The sequence below is a fragment of the Acinonyx jubatus genome, chromosome A2 (assembly GCF_027475565.1).
Source record: "Acinonyx jubatus isolate Ajub_Pintada_27869175 chromosome A2, VMU_Ajub_asm_v1.0, whole genome shotgun sequence".
NCBI classification, from domain to species: domain Eukaryota; kingdom Metazoa; phylum Chordata; class Mammalia; order Carnivora; family Felidae; genus Acinonyx; species Acinonyx jubatus.
In genome coordinates, this window is record NC_069383.1 from 140,248,706 (window position 1) to 140,266,322 (window position 17,617).

The window sequence follows — 17,617 nt, forward strand, 5'->3', positions numbered from 1 at the left end:
CCATCTTTGAAGGCAAATGCCACAAAAATATTTTTCTCTAAAGAGAGAAGCCGAACAGTATGAGAAGTATCGCTGCTGTCTGAAGATGGCCCTCTGTGCACCTTCTACCATAACAAACACATTGAGATCTTCATTTTTCTTCTCATTTTTCAATGTTAGCCCCTGACTTCATTAAAATCAATGTGAAAAATACTCTGTACTCACTCTGGCATTCTATGAATTGATGAATAAAAGTGCAGTCCCCGCCACTCTTTGAAAGCAAGTGCTCTAATAAAGAAAGAAACACCTTTAAGGATATAGTTTGTTGCTGTTTTTGAAAAACAACAGCAAAGGTAGGAAAACTGAAATGTATTGACATGAGTAACTCTAAGATTCATAAAAGCTTAATATATTTTTAATATTAATAGCAGACATATTTTAGAGTTAATAAAGCTAAATGGCTGACAATTATAATTATAGTCATTAATTTGTACCCTGACTGGTTAGCTTTTAAAGGTGCAGTTTCTATCCAAAGAGCTCAAGAAAACCATAGACATATATTGTTTTAAAAAGCTTCTCTTTTAAAATATACCTTTCTCCATGACATTTAATAAATACCTGTAAATAATTTTTAAATTTTATTATTTGTTCTTACTGAATTAATTGTCAAATAACAATTCTCTAACAGTCCCTCTTCAAAGTTATTCTTCTTAAGAGGCAAAAGATAAATATTTGAAGAATACCACAAAATAATGCCCTAAAATTTAAGAAACTAATGCAACATTTCCATTTTTGTACTTTCATTTCACAAATAACCTTGCATTTGAGTCATTTAATCTGTACTTTCTATACTCTCAAAATATTACACTGCTTATCTCTGCCCAAATGATTAAAATCAATGTCATGCATATTTTAAAATAAGAGCTTGGAAAATGGTTTTGTTCAGGTCAAACATAATTTGTTTTGTTTTTTTTTAAGAGTAAAGAGAATCAAAATCTAACAGTAGAGAAAAGCTTCAGCTCTTTTCTTACAATAATCTTTATCTATTTTGACTCAGAGAGCTAACTTCTAAATCTGGATAACATCTTTCAATTATATCTCTGGATTTTTCAAAACTACTAAATAGACTTTGGAAGTTCAGGTGTTAAAAATATATCACAATATGATGACTATCTGGAAGGTGGGAAAGCACTGAAACCTGTGAAAGAGGACATGAGTTAGTACCACTCTGACTGTGAAAGCCTCTTTTCCTTCTCATTTCAACCCATCTCACTCTCATCATTTCAACTTTGTTTGAGAATCAGGCATCTCCTACTCTAATCACTGGTTAGCTTCTCTTGACATCCTTACCAATAGACACCTTCTTTACCTTCATACTCGAATCTATCATTATCTTTTATCTATTTACATGGTACACAGAACTTCCAGTCAATAATTTTATATATATGTATATGTATGTATATATGTATATATATATGTATATATATGTAATAAATGTGTGTACATAGTTGTACATAATTGCATAGTTATAGAGTTATACTATATACAGATAAAATATAGCCCCAAAAGGAAAAAAATGGCTAACTGCAACAGAAATTTTTTTAAAAACCTAGGGGCGCCTGTGTGGCTCAGTTGGTTGAGCATCTAATTCTTGATTTCAGATCAGGCCATGATATCATGGTTGTAGGATCAAACCCCACATCGGGCTCCACGCTGAGCGTGGAACCTGCTTAAGATTCTCTCTCTCTCCCTCTGCTCTTCTCCCCTGCTTGTGTGTGTACTCTCTCTCTCTATGTATAATAATAATACAAAAGATAAAAGTAAAAAAAATCTAATAAATAGCATTTGCTGACTGGAGCCAAGAAATCCAAAACAGAAGCCCTCAGTTGAATAGTAATTACCAAGATCAAAAGTTGTTTTACATAAATCCTATCTAAGCTATGATAACATTTTCAGAACTCCAACTATACAACATCATGGTTAAATATGAAAACTCATTTGAAACCAAATTTTAACCTAAAGGACCTTATGGAACTTATTTGAAACAAAATTTCAGACTATCAACACAGGACTTTAGATGACATTTATTAATGCGGTACCTCCCACCATTACTCATCAAGCCTCAAATCACCCTTTTATCTACTCTGATTTTACTATCTGGACCCTACATTAAAATATTTATTATACTAGTTTAGATAAAATTCAAGATTAATATATTATTATATATGTTATACATATATGACTTCTATAAAGGCATTTTCTAAGACACATGAGAGAAAAATCTTTTAGATAGTACATGTAAAGAATTTGGATCATGACACTTTTAATACTTGATGACTTGAATTCAGTTCCTTGGGAATTCACTTTGCCAAAACTATAAAAGATGTCACTGAAAATCCAAAAAAATGAGATACTTAGGGTGGGGAAGTCAGGGGGCAGGGAAGCAGGGTTGTAAGATCCCAAACAGGGTTGTGGAAATGCAAAGACCAGACAGATACAGAAACATAATAGAGAACTGTGCTACTTAAAATGGGTTTATTTATACACATTAGTTTCCTATAAAATTTGATTTTCTATACTATCTGTGCTGTCCAATACACATGTTCAATACACATGTGGGTACTGAGCCCTGAAAAAATGGCTAGTGTGAATTGAGATGTATTGTAACTGTAAAATAAATACATACTGGTTTCAAAGACTTACTAAGGAAAAAAGGTTGTGAAATAATTCATTTATAATCTTTAATATTGATTACATGTTGAAAGAATATTTTGGATATAGTAGGTTAAAGTAAATAACATTATTAAAATACATTATTAACACTTTACCTGTTTCTTTTTATATTTTTAATGTGGTTTCCAGAAAATTTTAAATTATGTATGTGGTTCCCATAATATTTCTATTAGACAGTGCTTTTCTATACTAAGATATATACAAATTACAATTATTAGATAAGATACAAAAAATTTTATAGTATAAAACCTATGCTTGTAGCAGCTACTTTACGTTTAAGTAATTTGAAAAATAGAGTTTACTAGATACATAGTATTAATCTTAACATCTCCAGACATTTTTAAAATATTCTCTTACAACTATACTTGGCTCTCTACTATTTAAAGACTAATTTTAGTTAAAGTCGTATCTGATAGCATATTACGGTTATGGATTTTTGGTAATATTGGAATGCTGGATAACTGGTTTACTATTCTATAACAAATGATTCAGAACAAATCCATCTTACTCCCAAAATCCACTGCATGCTAAATCTGGTGTAATGAAGTTTTTGTGCATATCAAGATATTTACTATTCGGTTTCATTAAAGATATACTATTGGTCATCCCCACAACGATTTATCATCACTAAAAAACCAAACATACCAGCAAGGGAAAAGTTACAGTAAGAAGTACTTTAAAGTATCCAAAATACCTTATTCAGTCTTAAATCAAGGAGTTGTCTACAACTATTCTCATCTAACTCAATTGGAATTGACAAAAAAACTTTAGCAGTAATCTGACAACTCTAAATAGTATAAAGATGATTTCGTGTATATTAAAGGGTCTCTTAACTGAAGGAATAGCATGTCCCCAGCTTGAGTTAACACTAACATTATTAATAAACACATGCGCCAATCAAACTGGTGATTGGAATAAAACGTGTTCATGCCAGAAAGAGGAAAAAAAGGCAAATAATGACAACAAAAAATAAAAATTCATTTAATGATAAACTTTTAGAAAATGAGGATTAAGTCATTTTATATATGTTCACTAAATATAGTTAATAAACAGAAATATTAGTAATATTAATAAAATTAGTAATATTAGAATATAAACTACACCTTTAAAAATTCTCATATCGAAACTCAAACTGGAATTCTAAAATATCGATGTAGTTTATAAAACATATACAGAATAGTCAACAATGATTAATGACAATAATTTCTAATTTAGAGTTTCGAGATTTTTTTGTAGAACATATGTAATATTATTAGGTCTTGAGCTTGCAAGCTCACATATACATGATTACCTAAGCCTATTTTGCCAGTTCCTAATTAAAAACCAAACAAACAAAAACAAGAACAAAAAAAAGCACCTCCTAACTTTATCAGAATTGGTTGCTGCCCAAGAACTATAAAGATATCCCCTGATACATGAAAAAAAAAAAAATTTTAATTAGAAGTTCTGAGTATCGACCTTAATATTTTCCACTTAGTTCTATATAAAAACTAAGATCAGAGGTACACATATTTGTAAACACAGAAAATAATTTTATTCATTCTGCACTTCAAGCGTCTAATGCAGGATCTGGCACATAGTTGGTGCTCAATTAATGTTGGATGGATGGAAAGGGGAGGGTGAATCGGGATCTTCACAAATGAAGGAATGTACAAGTCAATGGGTAAAAACTACCCCATGCAGTAACAAGAAAACCAATAGTGGCTATACATTTTTGGCAAGAGATAATGCAAACTATCCAGAAAGAAAGGTCACAGTGTCAAGAACTAATAAAGGATTTTTCAGAGAACAGAAATGGCTGGCCTTGCTTTCTCTGATTAAAGAAAGAGATGTACACTATAAAGAAAGTAGGTTCTATGACATATCCAAGAGCTCAGTGGGCTGTTAAGTAAACTCTTGGCCAGGGATGGGGCATGACACAAACATTAAAAATAGAGGCCCCATATTCCCAGGAAGCAGTACTTGATGGAAGAAAATGGTAGTAGAGTTCTTTGAAAAATGTATTGGGGGAGAAACCAATTATTATGCTATATATATAAACCAATGCTAACGTTGAACTTTAGCAGTTTCCTGTTATTTAAATAATTAAAATTTCCATATAACAAGGGATATCTAACCAAAAATCGTAGCATTAAGAATTACAAAATAAACAGAAGCTTTTTTTTAAAAGCTGGGATTCAATGGTCTATGAACAGCATGCTTTTTGTTCCAAAAAATGAAAACCTTAAAATGCTGATCTCTCTATCCTGCTTGAGGAGTAAAAGCATACCATCAAAGAAAAACATTTAAGTTTTTTACACTACCTTTTTCTGTGCTCCCATTTATTTTACGTAAGAAGTCATCAACTTGTATCCCTAGGATTAAGACAGTGTATCATTGCCTGATCAAAGAAAGAGTTACTTTAAAACTGGTCTCACGGCATTTTTGTATTCCTATTTGCATTAAGACAGTATAGAACACTTTGAATTTATTTTTCCAAGAAGGGTTCAACAGGCCATTTTCTATCCACTCAGAGAAAAAGCTACAACTGCCTAGAAGCCTTGCAATGAACCTCAAAAGAAAAGAATCCTGCGGGGCTTGTATTTTCCTTATTTAAATATCTCTAAGTAGAGCTTCTCAGACGCACAAATTTCATCTTAAAGCCTAAACAATGGTGCCCACTGGTGGCAATCAAGCATATTTTTATAGAAAATTTTCTAAGAGTGTGGATACATTCCACCTAATACATAGAAAATAAGTACCCAATGAGACAGTAAATACCAAAAGTTCAATGATAAAAATTCAGCTTTAAATAAGAAATTTGGTGACACACCTACCTAAGCTGCTGCATTCTTTAAGAGTTTTCTCCTGAAGATGTTCTAACCGTACTGTAAATGAAAGTCCAAGAAAAAGGTATTTCACAGATAAAAGAAAAAAAAATCAAATCAAATCAATTTCTGGATTAGCTAACTTACCTTGTAAAGCTGTTAGCCTCTCATTGGTAAAGTCATTATCAGCTTGCAAAGCTTCTATTTTTGCCTGGAGCTCCTGTTCTTTTTCTTCCATTTCATCTATTTTATGTTGTAATTCTTTTTTCTCAGCTTGTCCCTTCTGTTGGATTTCTTCTTGTTTTCCTTCTGCTACCTGTTAAGAAAGAAAAAAAAAAAATCAGTTATTTCATAGTCTGAACTTGCTTTTAGAGGCCCAAAGCAGGGCTGCTTTTATTCACATAAACTTCTAACAAGAATATTCAATATTATAGAACATATTTGTAAATGTCAAAATGATGTCAGAAGTAGTCTGCATTGGGGTCATGCTTCTAGGTAACTAGAAAAGAAAACCTTGTAGCAGGCAAGCAGGCCTAATACGTAATGATAATGGGTCAAAATTTAAAACTCCACAGTTTTCAAGAGGGAAATATATAAAGTTTTCCCCTGAAATTACTATTGTTTAATCAGTTTGTAAGTTCTAAAATGTAACTTACTCTGAAATTTTAAACTAAATTGTGTTCAGTTGAAGGAATGATGATCATAAGCACTTTTCAAAATGACCTCCTTTTAACAAGACCAATCTTTAACACTGTTAGAGGTTCGCCAACCACACAGAGGATGCCCTGGTCTTCTCTAAGAAATATTTATCTTCTAGCCACTGAATCATGGTTTGAATGATATAAAGATGGGACTTCACAAACTCAGTTATAACATTTTAAAGGACCATCTAGACATTATGGTCTGGTCTGCCCTTATCCTAAACGTCCTACAGCTAATCTACAGGGAGCTGCAGCTGAAGCAGTTAACAGCATCCCAAGAGGCTACAAGGGTCCACTGCAGATCACTCCAAGGTCCCCTCAGGGCTTGTTCCAGCACTAACATCTGCTTTTGGGGCTGCCCAAGGAGAAGCACATTCAAGTTTTTAAAAGGTCTAAATATCTTGGGGTTTGTGGATTTGCATCTACTTCCTATTATATATTAAAAGATGCCTGTTGTGAAGTACTATTTATTTCCTTCCAAAGGAAATATGTCAGCTTTTACAGTCTTTCAGCTGTCTCTGGCAATGGGGTTTGGGCTAAATGGAAACTTATTTTTACTACAAATTTCAACCATTATAAATTTTATATCAACAACTATTCAGCAATACCTAACATCTTAATCTATCCAGTGTGCTAGGGACAATTAACATATTTTCAGGTTGAGTAAATACATACCTTTAATTTATCAGATAAATCTTTAATCTCATTTACTGCTCCATTATATTTGTTGGCTAATTCTCTTAATTCTTCCTGAGTCCGTTCATTCATTTCTTTCAGATGGGTACATTCATCTTCAGTATTACTCAGACTTCGCTGTAATTCAAGTTTACAGATTACTGATTTAGAATAAATGGCGTGTTTTAACTTCAACTTGTAAAAAGTATAATTCTATGGGCTGTTCTAAATTAACCTTCATATAAGACTGAGCTAAATAACATAAGAATTTTAATTTACTTTAGGTATATACTAAAACAGAAAATACAACAAAAAAAATTGAAAAACAAAACAACAGAAAGGGGGCAGGGAGGAAAGGATGTTACTTTTATATAACTACTCTTTTAAAAGGCCACTGAGAATGACTTTTAGCCTTGAAAATATTTTAAGCTTAACAATTCCTGAAAGCAAGTTTAATAATATGCACAATCAACTTAATAAGAAAAATAGAAGACAACTAGCAACTTTCTTGCATGTCAAATTAATGACACGAAAGTGAATTAGTTATTATGGGATGAGGCTTTTACAGAAACTATTACTATACTATATGCTATACAGTAGGTACTATATACGGTATTTTTATTATTGTGTTTAAAATGGGCATTTTAACTAAATCCAGTAACAAATAACTTCTGTAGTAATTGTGCAGTGGTTCAAAGGGATGACCTCCACTATCAACTAGGTCATTTTTAAAGCAAGAATCACATTTTGATTGTTCCTAAAAGACCTAGAAAGGACCGTAGAGATATTTTCCCCTTTGACCTCCAAAGTTAGACACAGTTTTCTTCTCTAGAGGATGGGTAAATAAGAGTAGTGGTGATGTTCTCCACCTTACAGTGACTATCCTCAATTTGAAGGAAAACAAAACTAGGTGACAGGAGATCGATTCCCTGGCACATATCATGGTCCACTGTGTGAAGGCTGAATCCTAAGCAGAATGCAAATTCTAAGACTCCTTGATTAGCCTTTTATTTGCCCAGTCACTGACTAGGGACCACAAGCACCAAAACTCACATGGTTATGCTGAAAATCCCTAACAATAAAAACAGCATACTACCCCTTCCCACTTGATAGATGGGAAATATTTCCTAGTAATATAACACCCAAGTTTAAAATGTTCTAGAATATGAGCAATTTTAGGCTAAAAATTTTTAATCATACTACCAAAGTATATTTGTTAAATTAAAATACCTCAACTTCTGAAAGTTTTCTAACCACTTCAATTTTCTCCTGAAGAACCCGCCTCAGGGACTCTTTGGCTGTCGTCTCATAGTTGTGTTTATCCTCCTGTAATGCTATAAGTTCCTTCCGTAAACTATCTTCTGTTTGATTCTAAGATTAAAAGATACTTATAATTATAACCAAGTTATTGTTTTTAGGTATTTATCATTTGAAAAAACAACACATTATTATACTCTTTGAGTTTTATATTAAGGTATCACTAAATCCAAATGATGTTGGCCCTGTATTAACTGAAGCTTGAAGCTGTATTGAAAAGTTTCATTAGTGAATTATGCCTTCACAAATATATTAATTCACATTTACAATTAAAAAAGTCAAAGGAAAATAAGAATTTCTCAAATGTACAAAATGAATTGAGTCTCCAATTTTCATATTCTCTGTAAGCCACAATATTTCCATTTGTGTACAAAAATGATCTCTTACTTTCAAAGGGGCCCAGCATTTTAACACAATGGTTAAACCAAAAGGAATAAGAGTACCCAGAAGAAAAAGCTGATTCCAGAGGCAGGAAATGTACAAGATGAGTCTGGAACATCTTGCCTAAAATGACAGCAGGAAGCTATGAAAGCCTGCTGAGACTGTACCAAAAGAACTCAGGCACCAAACTGAAAAAGCTATGGTTCACCAAAGATGGGATAATTTGAACAACAATAAGAACAACAAATGGAATAGGTTGAAACACATGAAATATATTTAACTCTAGTTTGGAGAAAAGAAAAACACTTCGTGATCATTCTTTGGTGGATGACAAAGAACTAATTCATTATTTTGAAATCCAGTAAATAAAAAGAGAAAAAAGAGAAAATCACTTATCCTGCCTTCCCTAAAAAAAAAAAAAAAAAGACTTCAGGTAACAAAAAAGTTTGACAGGGGCATAACAGAAGTATTTATAGAAGTCACCCAGCTATAAATGAAGGAATGACAGCACTAAACCTAACCATTTTTGCAACCCTTAATAATGGATTAGGCAAGGGACATCAAAGATTGCTAATATTTCAGAAAGAAGGACAACGTAGACATTATGGTGCCTTTTGGTGAAGGTACACAATACTATTCATGAAGTATTGTTGGCAAAAAAGAGATCAGATCAAATCTCTAGATCAAACTACCAATTTATGGTGTGGGAGGGGAGCTAGAAGAATCGTTAAATAACAGTCTAGGTTGAGGGAAATTATAGAGGACAAATGACCCAGTTTCTCCAGCAAATATCAACTGCGATAGAAAAAAGAGAGTTATACATGGATATTCAATATACAATTCTGTCCTTACATGTATGTTTGGAATTTCTTATGACAAAAGACTTAAAAGAATGGAGAAAATGTATAAATGTTTTAGAATGTACTCAAAATGACAAAGAAATGAAGCTACACAAAAAACTATGCATTTTAATGCATAATTTATGCTTTTTTCTTTATGCATCCTTACTTGAGATTAATACCTACTTTAGAGCATGCCTGTAATTGGTTTCCCATAACTTCTAACCGTGATAAGAGTCTATCTTCATCTATTAAAGCCTGTTGAAAAAAAATTAAATATAAATAAAATCCCAGGGTAATTAAAAAATAACACATATCAAAATGGTTGCTATCGCCAAAAAAAAAGATGTAAAATCATAAAACTGACCAACATCCACTGTAAAATGCTAAATTTTCAATATTTGGTCATTAGGAAATAACTGCCTTTCCCTGCTAAAAAAATTCAGTTTTAGTTTAATCAACATTTAAGGAATATTAAACTATGAATATAAAGGCATCTGTAATACCTGCCAACTGGTATCTGAAGCCTCTTGGGTGATGGCTAGTAGCCGCTGAAGTGTGGCTAACTTCTGTTCCAACATCTGTTCCCGATGTAAGGCCTCCTAATAATACAAATCACAAAAGAGATTCTAAAGAACTCAGCATGATCCCTTGAAGAGTTATCAATTTTTAGCACATTCTCATCTTATATCCCACTTTGTATCTTACTTTCAAACCTGATAAATCTTGTAAAATATATATAAACCACATCAGTTTAGCCTCATTTTCTGGTCTGTTAGGGGTACTCTAGCTGCACCTTCCACTGTTAACAGAAAACAAGCCCCCTGTTTTTGTTTTCTTTTTACTCATAATTCGCAAGAGTGACTTTAAAAAGGAAGCATGGCTGGTTCAGTCAGTAGAGCATGACATTTGACCCCGGGGTTGTGGGTTCAAGCCCCAGGTTGGGCATAGAGCTTACTTCCTTCCTTCCACACATACATACATAGGAAGAGTGAGTTTAAAAAAAAAAAAAAAAGGAAATCCAGAGTAGAAGAATCCAACAAATGTTCAACCCTGCATTTTATATATATACATATTTTTAAAAATATATACATATCTTTCAGCACTAACTCATTCCAAACTAAGTCAAACAATGTGGTCAGTAGCAAAGATACTTCTTAATGACTTAGGTGCATGGATATGACATCTAAATTAGAAATGTCTTTTAGTTTTTCCTTTTAAGAATGTTATATATATAAACATATATACTTAAGAAGAGAGAAAGACTGTTTCACTATCATAATCTATTGCATTGTCAGGTGTTGTGATTCTCTGAGACTGTATACCACTTAGCAGCAATCAAATATGCTGAAAATAAGAGTCCACTAATGTAATTAAGGAATCAAGGAGTTATATAACTATTTGGCAGCTCCAAAGGAATATTTTTCCAGAGAAGGACATTGGCAAGCAAACCTTATCTCTAGGTCACTTATTAACATTTGATAGCTGTTAAGAGGGTCTCCTTCACTAGAAGTCAAGGTGAAAATGCTCACACAGCATTCAGCGGTGGTTATGGCACATCTTTAAATTTCACTTTCTTCTATTCCTGTCATTAGCCAAAGAAGAACACTTACTACCCTAATACCTCTGGAGCCACCTCAGCAAAGAAGGGTATGCTTCAAACACATTTCTTGAGGTTTAAAGCATGCATTTATTGTTGTCCACATCCTTGATAAATAATGATTAGAGAAAATCTGACCTAATTAAGAATTAGCGGTACTGTTTTTTAATGTAATTGTAAAAGTATAGATTAAGGAATCTAACAAAGGCCATAAAACACAACTTACACTTAAAAGAGATGAGCTGCCAAGTTTATTTTAAGCTCTTAAAACATTCCTAATATCCAGGAAATTACATTAATGCTGCAAAAAGTTTTACTTAAACACAAAACCACCAAATAATCACTACTCCCACTAGGTGGTGTAATTTCACCTTTTTTTAACTCAATCCCATTTAGAGTTTCATAATTCCATGAACCACATCCTAATAGAAATCTAATAATACTTCCAGTTCTTTACTTTTAGTTCTAAGGCATAAAACATATCTACTCCAGTTTTTACTCAAAAGTTTTACAGTTTACGTAAGAATTCCAACAATTCACAAAGATGTATATAGAAAAGATAGCACAATATAATATTCTCTCAAAAATCAGAAAAGAACAATTAAAGACATGCCCACCTATGAATATGCAAAGAACTGACAAAGGTGGAAAAAGTACTGAGCGAGTCAGGACATTAGATCGACAGTCCATGATGACTGGTGAGTATATAGTGTGTATAGCCTCGGGAAATCATTTTTATCTAGATGAGCCCCATATTTCTCATGTGAAAAATGGAGGTTAGACCAGATTAATCTCAAAGTTTTCTTCTACTTCTAAAAATAAGAGAGATCTGGGTCAATTAATGTACCTTCCTATTGAGTGGTACACAAATGCTAACATGTATGGCATATATTTTATGTGCCAGGCACTGTTCTAAGTGCTTTACACACATTGGTTCATTTACTCTTCACAATTCTGTGAGGTAAGTGCTATTATTATACCCATATCACAGATTAAGAAAATGAGGCACGCAAAAGGGTTAAACAACTTTCCCAAAAGGTCAGAGGTTAAAGCCACAGACCGAGTCCAGGGAATTCTGGCTATGGTTTGTGCTGTTAGAAATTCTACTTAAATTACAAATGTGTAACAGTGCTTTTCTATGCACCATTACATAACACCCAGTGGAAGTAAGATGTGATTAGTACTTTGACAATTTTCACAGACTTGTACATTCTTAACTGAGGGAGAACCACTTTTAGTGATTGATTCCTATAAAAGAATGTAGGAGCCAGGATCACTGGTTTGGTCCTATCATTTTTAAAAAGCAGTTGAAGACTTATGAATGTAAAATGAGTCACCCAAAGTTACAGAACTCAGTGGCAGAGCCAAGATAAAAAGTTCAATCTCTAAATTCCTGATCTAGGATTTTTCTTCAATATGCTCCCTCACCAGAATAATAATAGGAACATAATCTAGCCCAAATCTCCCCAAATCAAGAGGGGAAACACACACACACACACACACACACACACACACACACACACACACAGACACACACACACACACACACTTGTTTCCTTTTTACAGATTTGAAAGGCTTTTTAAATATGGTATTAACTTCTTCAGGAGCCCACTCGATGTATCTGCCTCATCAAGATATCTTCTAACAGACTCAGCAGCACAGCCCAGTGGTTAAGGGTACAGATTCTGAGGTCTGACTGTCTGGGTTCAAATCCCAGCTCTATTACACAGTGTGTAATATTGTGTAAATTATTTAACCTTCCAGACCATCAGTTACTCTCTCTATAAAAATGGGAATTAAATATGTACCTTACAGGATTGTCCTGAAGATTAAATGAGTAGAGGCAAAGAGCTAGAGTCTGGCATATAGTAAGTGCTATGTAATTATTTGCTATTATACTAAGCAAGCAAAATCTCTCCAGGTTTAATTTTCTTTAGAAATCATCTATGGATGGGGCGCCTGAGTGGCTCAGTCGGTTGAGCGTCAGACTTCGGCTCAGGTCATGATCTTGCGGTTTGTGAGTTCGAGCCCCGCGTCAGGCTCTGTGCTGACAGCTCAGAGCCTGGAGCCTGCTTCGGATTCTGTGTCTCCCTCTCTCTCTGCACCTACCCCACTTGTGCTCTGTCTCTCTCTATCAAAAAAAATAAATAAATAAAATGTAAAAAAAAAATTAAAAAAAAAATCATCTGTGGATGGGGCGCCTGGGTGGCTCAGTCAGTTAAGTGTCCGACTTCGGCTCAGGTCATGATCTCACGGTTTGTGGGTTCGAGCCCCGTGTCGGGCTCTGTGCTGACAGCTCAGAGCCTGGAGCCTTCTTTAGATTCTGTGTTTTCCTCTCTCTCTCTGCCCCTCCCATGCTCACACTCTGTCAACCTCTCTCTCAAAAAATAAACATTAAAAAAAAATTTTTTTTTTAAATCATCTATGGATAAAGAACTATGTTGACACTTCCTCATATTTAAATAACAAAAACTTCTCTTGTACAGAACCCTATCTTTTCTAGACTTAATAATCCTGATTCTTTTATCCTTTCTTTACAAGACCTAATTTTAATCCTTTTTTTTTTTGTACTTTGAAAAGATATTTCTTTTGTACTTGTAGCCAGCCAATATTTCTTTAGCCTGTATTTGTGAACTAGCAAAATCAAACCTAAGTTGTTTAATTCTACTTTTAAAAACTAAGAATTTTCAAGATTTACTTTTACCTGTAGATACTGAGAAAGCTGGAATAGTTCCTGAGAGTACATACTTGGAGTGTTAGCAGCAACCTAAAAACAAAATGACACAAGTATCAATAGTCACACAAACATTCATAAAAGACATTAAAGCAAACCAAGTCTTTGAAATGTCTATTTACTGAAATATGCAAAATAAAAATTATTTTTAAGCTTAACCAGTTCATTTTCAAAATATTTCTGTTCCGTGTGTAGAATTTGTAAATGGTGTTATATTTCACTGGCCAGTCTGAGATTTATAAGCAGGGTGGTAGAACAAGTACTACTCATGGAAACATTCCTTGATAAACCAAATCACAAGCACAAGGCAAAGGCAAGACAGCCCTTTCTTAATCCAGAAATAATACCTCCTAAATCAACAGATCTATATTTTCCCCCTTTAAGATTCATTGTTAAACAGTTCTTCAATATGTCAACAGTCATAATTCATTCTGAGGCAGCCATCTTCAAAATGTTATTTGTATGTGAGGGTGTGGGAGAGACAGGACAGGAAATATAATGCTTTGTCCAATGGCCAGAGGCAATGAAAATAGGTTTGTCTCTTTAAAAAAACAGAAAAGAAAGAAAAGAGGGGCGCCTGGGTGGCTCAGCTGGTTAAGCATCTTAAGCATCCAATTTCAGCTCAGGTCATGATCTTATGGTTTGTGGGTTCAAGCCCTGCATCGGACTCAGTGCCGACAGCTCAGAGCCTGGAGCCTGCTTCGGATTCTGTGTCTCCCTCTCTCTCTGTTCCTCCCCAACTCATGCTCTGTCTCTCTGTCTCAACAAATGAAAGAAACGAATAAACATTAAAAAAAAATTAGAAGGAAAGAAAGAGAAAAAGAAAAAGAAAAAGAAAGAGAAAGAAAATAGCTTTGTCTTTTTTTCTTCTTTAAACTATAGGTAGGTTTAAGAAGAAAAAGATAGTAAATAATAGTATTTAAACTATAAATTGTAGAAAAAATACTTAGAATTCAAGTGTATTAGGAAAAATTACCTTCTATCAGGGTTTCCCCCAAGTGTGGAACATATAACCTTGGCATTATTTCTCCGCACACACACACCACCACCCCCACCAAAGAAGGTACTAATAGGCTGCTGTAACATTTACTCATATCAATACTACTAAGTCTTATGTATTAACTTATTAATGATGTTAATAGCATCATTTCCGATTAAGCTCAGAAAGCATATTTTTTTAAATATGCTAACTAGAATTCAGAGACGTGGCATTATTTTTAAAAGTTAGTCTTATATTGGCAAGGTCATTATTTACTTCTGAAATAATTCTTGGTATTGCTGAACTTGATGATTAGCCACTTTTACTTCTAAAAAAGGAATTTAACAGAGAACTTCAGTTTCAGGCAGGCTTTCAGTCTTTATCCACATGGAAGAAAAAAATGTAAAATATTTTCCCAATAGTTAATTAGTACACTAAGAAAAAACATCTACATTAATGTCAAAAGACATCTTTTTTTTTGTTATGAAGCAATGATATCTATAGTTTATTACACCATTATTTCTGAGGGAAATACTAACAAGTAATTATCACAAAGTTTCTGACCAAATCAGATTAAATAAAACTGCTTTTCAAGGACAATAAAAGAACAATTCCTGTAAACCCATATTTCTGTTATTTCTATGGGTAGGTACATGTTGGGTGAATATTTGGGTAGAAAGCTTTAATAAATATTTCTAGACAGAATTGTATTCCAGAATAAACAGCAGTAACTAACACTTCGTACCTCTGGCTAGGCACAAAACAAGTACTCCTAGTCTATACAACCAGCCATTTACTTGAGATAACAAAAGCTTTTTCCTAAGAAACATCCACCCTAAATTCTCCAGATAGAGGACTGCAATAACCAAATATCTATATACACTGCATGTATTTTGTTACAGAAGAAAAATAAGTTTCTAGGTAAAGCATATTAAAAACAAACAAAAACATTTTGCAAAGCAATATAGCTGAATTAGTTTGTAAAAAATCATTACTAACTTACTTTGTCAACAGGACTTGGTAATGGAGCATGGATGACACTGAAAAGAAAAATTTAGAATTTTTATCTAATTTCCTGACAACAGAGGAAACAGAGTCGGACAGTACCAGAATATCTTAAACCCCAAAGTTGCTACACTTGCTTTCATATAATTAAAAGAATGTGAATTATTTTTAATCCTTCATAAATACATAGCATTCTTAGAAAACAAGGTAATAAATACACAAATCTACTTTTTACACATAATATATTTTTAAACACAAATTCAAAATTCAAAACATATTAAATGCCTTTTGAGGATCCACTATTTAACGAGGGCTCTGGCCAATTTCTGGGCTCTACAACTTCTACATATCCATTTTTAATTTTGGAATCTGTAAGTTACATTCTTTTAAAATTAAATATTCCTATACACAAAGTCTTAAAAACCAAAGTTCTATTTGAAAGAAAGCTATAATTTGGAAACTTGCTCTAGGAGAAAAATTTTAGCTAACCAAACAGTATTACTGTTCTTCTCCACCAGCCCCTTCACACATTAACAAATGAAAGCTTAAATGTAAGTAGGAAACTAAACTCAGTATACCTCTTTAAAGCAGCAAACAGACAGTACAATTGGTACTAATTGCCTCTTCAGCCTTATAAAGTACTGACAGATAGGCAGTATAGTGTATCAGTTAAGTATGCAGGCTCAGAAGCCTGGGTCCGAATTCTGGCTCTACTTACGAGCTGTATAATCTTGGGCAAGTTACCTAAGCACTATAGGTGTCATCTTCCTCCTCTATAAAATGGGGATAATCATAAAAACAAGCCCAGGGGTTACTGTATTAAATGTGTTAATATAAATAAAGAGCTTTAAACAGTACCTTTAACATAGTAGCACTTGATCCTATTACCAGTTCCATGAGAACACAGCAGCTAAGGAAGCCAGGGGCCCTATCTTACAATGCCTGTAAGCTACTGTATGGGGGTTGGGGTGAGTAGAGAAAACACGAAGCAAGGCTGCTACGCACGTCCCCTCCCAGTGGCTAATCACTCCATATCCTAGACGCTACTCTGATAATGGTCACCTTGAAGGTTGACTAGAGGAAAGCTCCTAGATTCAACTGGTTAATTATGTGTAAACTAATGAGAAACTGATCTATGACTTAAAAATAGAAATGACAATTCTAATCCCACTGTAATAACCACAAACATCCTAAGTACTGCTTCAATTCAATTAGTCACAAATACACTAAAATGCTGAATAAAATGGAATATTAAGAACCAGCACACCCTTCCCTTCTGAACACACATGATCCTGTGCAGACTCCCATTGAGATCATATAACCCTTTATATCTTCAATTTCACATGTGTGTTTTTAGGCATTGTGACCAATTTACCTCTGGATGCCCAGAACCTACCACAACGCCCTGGAAAAGCTGGTGCCCAATGAAGGTTTAAAAAATTATGCCAACTTTAGTTTTTCTCTCTACCCCATAAACATGGGATAGATACCTTAAACATAACTTTTGTTTTCTTCACTATACAAGTAATACATATTGATTATGTGTGTGCAGTAAAGCAAGAGAAAATAAGTAAAAGCTACCTAATGCCAGCACCCAGAGGTAACCATTTGGGGTATATACCTTTTTCTCTATAGATACGCACATATAGGCAAATGAACTTAAGAAAGTCTAAATAGAAGCAAATAGTACTCATGGTTTTTTAATTCCATTTTTCTTCGTGACCAAAGTACAAAATATTCTGTTCTTATGAAAATTTAGTTAACCAAAGGCTGAAAATCCAGCTAAACATTCCATAAGTAATAAGTATTTGTGTGTGTATAGCATGTATTTTACAGAACCTATCTTGGATATAGATGTATTCTGTT

General features: G+C 33.6%; 1 protein-coding gene across 32 annotated transcripts in view; it reads right to left on the bottom strand.

Annotated features, from left to right (window-relative positions):
• Window positions 1–17,617, bottom strand: part of SLMAP (sarcolemma associated protein) — a 148,703-nt gene that overhangs the window by 47,487 nt on the left and 83,599 nt on the right. For 7 of the 32 annotated variants that reach the window (XM_053219180.1, XM_027039056.2, XM_053219174.1 and 4 more), the window contains exons 4-13: window positions 15,750–15,786; window positions 13,738–13,800; window positions 9,939–10,034; window positions 9,619–9,690; window positions 8,126–8,266; window positions 6,896–7,033; window positions 5,667–5,835; window positions 5,529–5,579; window positions 5,016–5,066; window positions 205–267 (exon numbers count right to left, since the gene is read on the bottom strand). In XM_053219180.1, coding sequence (XP_053075155.1) covers window positions 205–267; window positions 5,016–5,066; window positions 5,529–5,579; window positions 5,667–5,835; window positions 6,896–7,033; window positions 8,126–8,266; window positions 9,619–9,690; window positions 9,939–10,034; window positions 13,738–13,800; window positions 15,750–15,786 — 881 coding nt within the window. The remainder of the gene's footprint in view (window positions 1–204; window positions 268–5,015; window positions 5,067–5,528; window positions 5,580–5,666; window positions 5,836–6,895; window positions 7,034–8,125; window positions 8,267–9,618; window positions 9,691–9,938; window positions 10,035–13,737; window positions 13,801–15,749; window positions 15,787–17,617) is intronic. The other 25 variants (XM_027039072.2, XM_053219185.1, XM_027039065.2 and 22 more) reach the window with 7 other exon arrangements.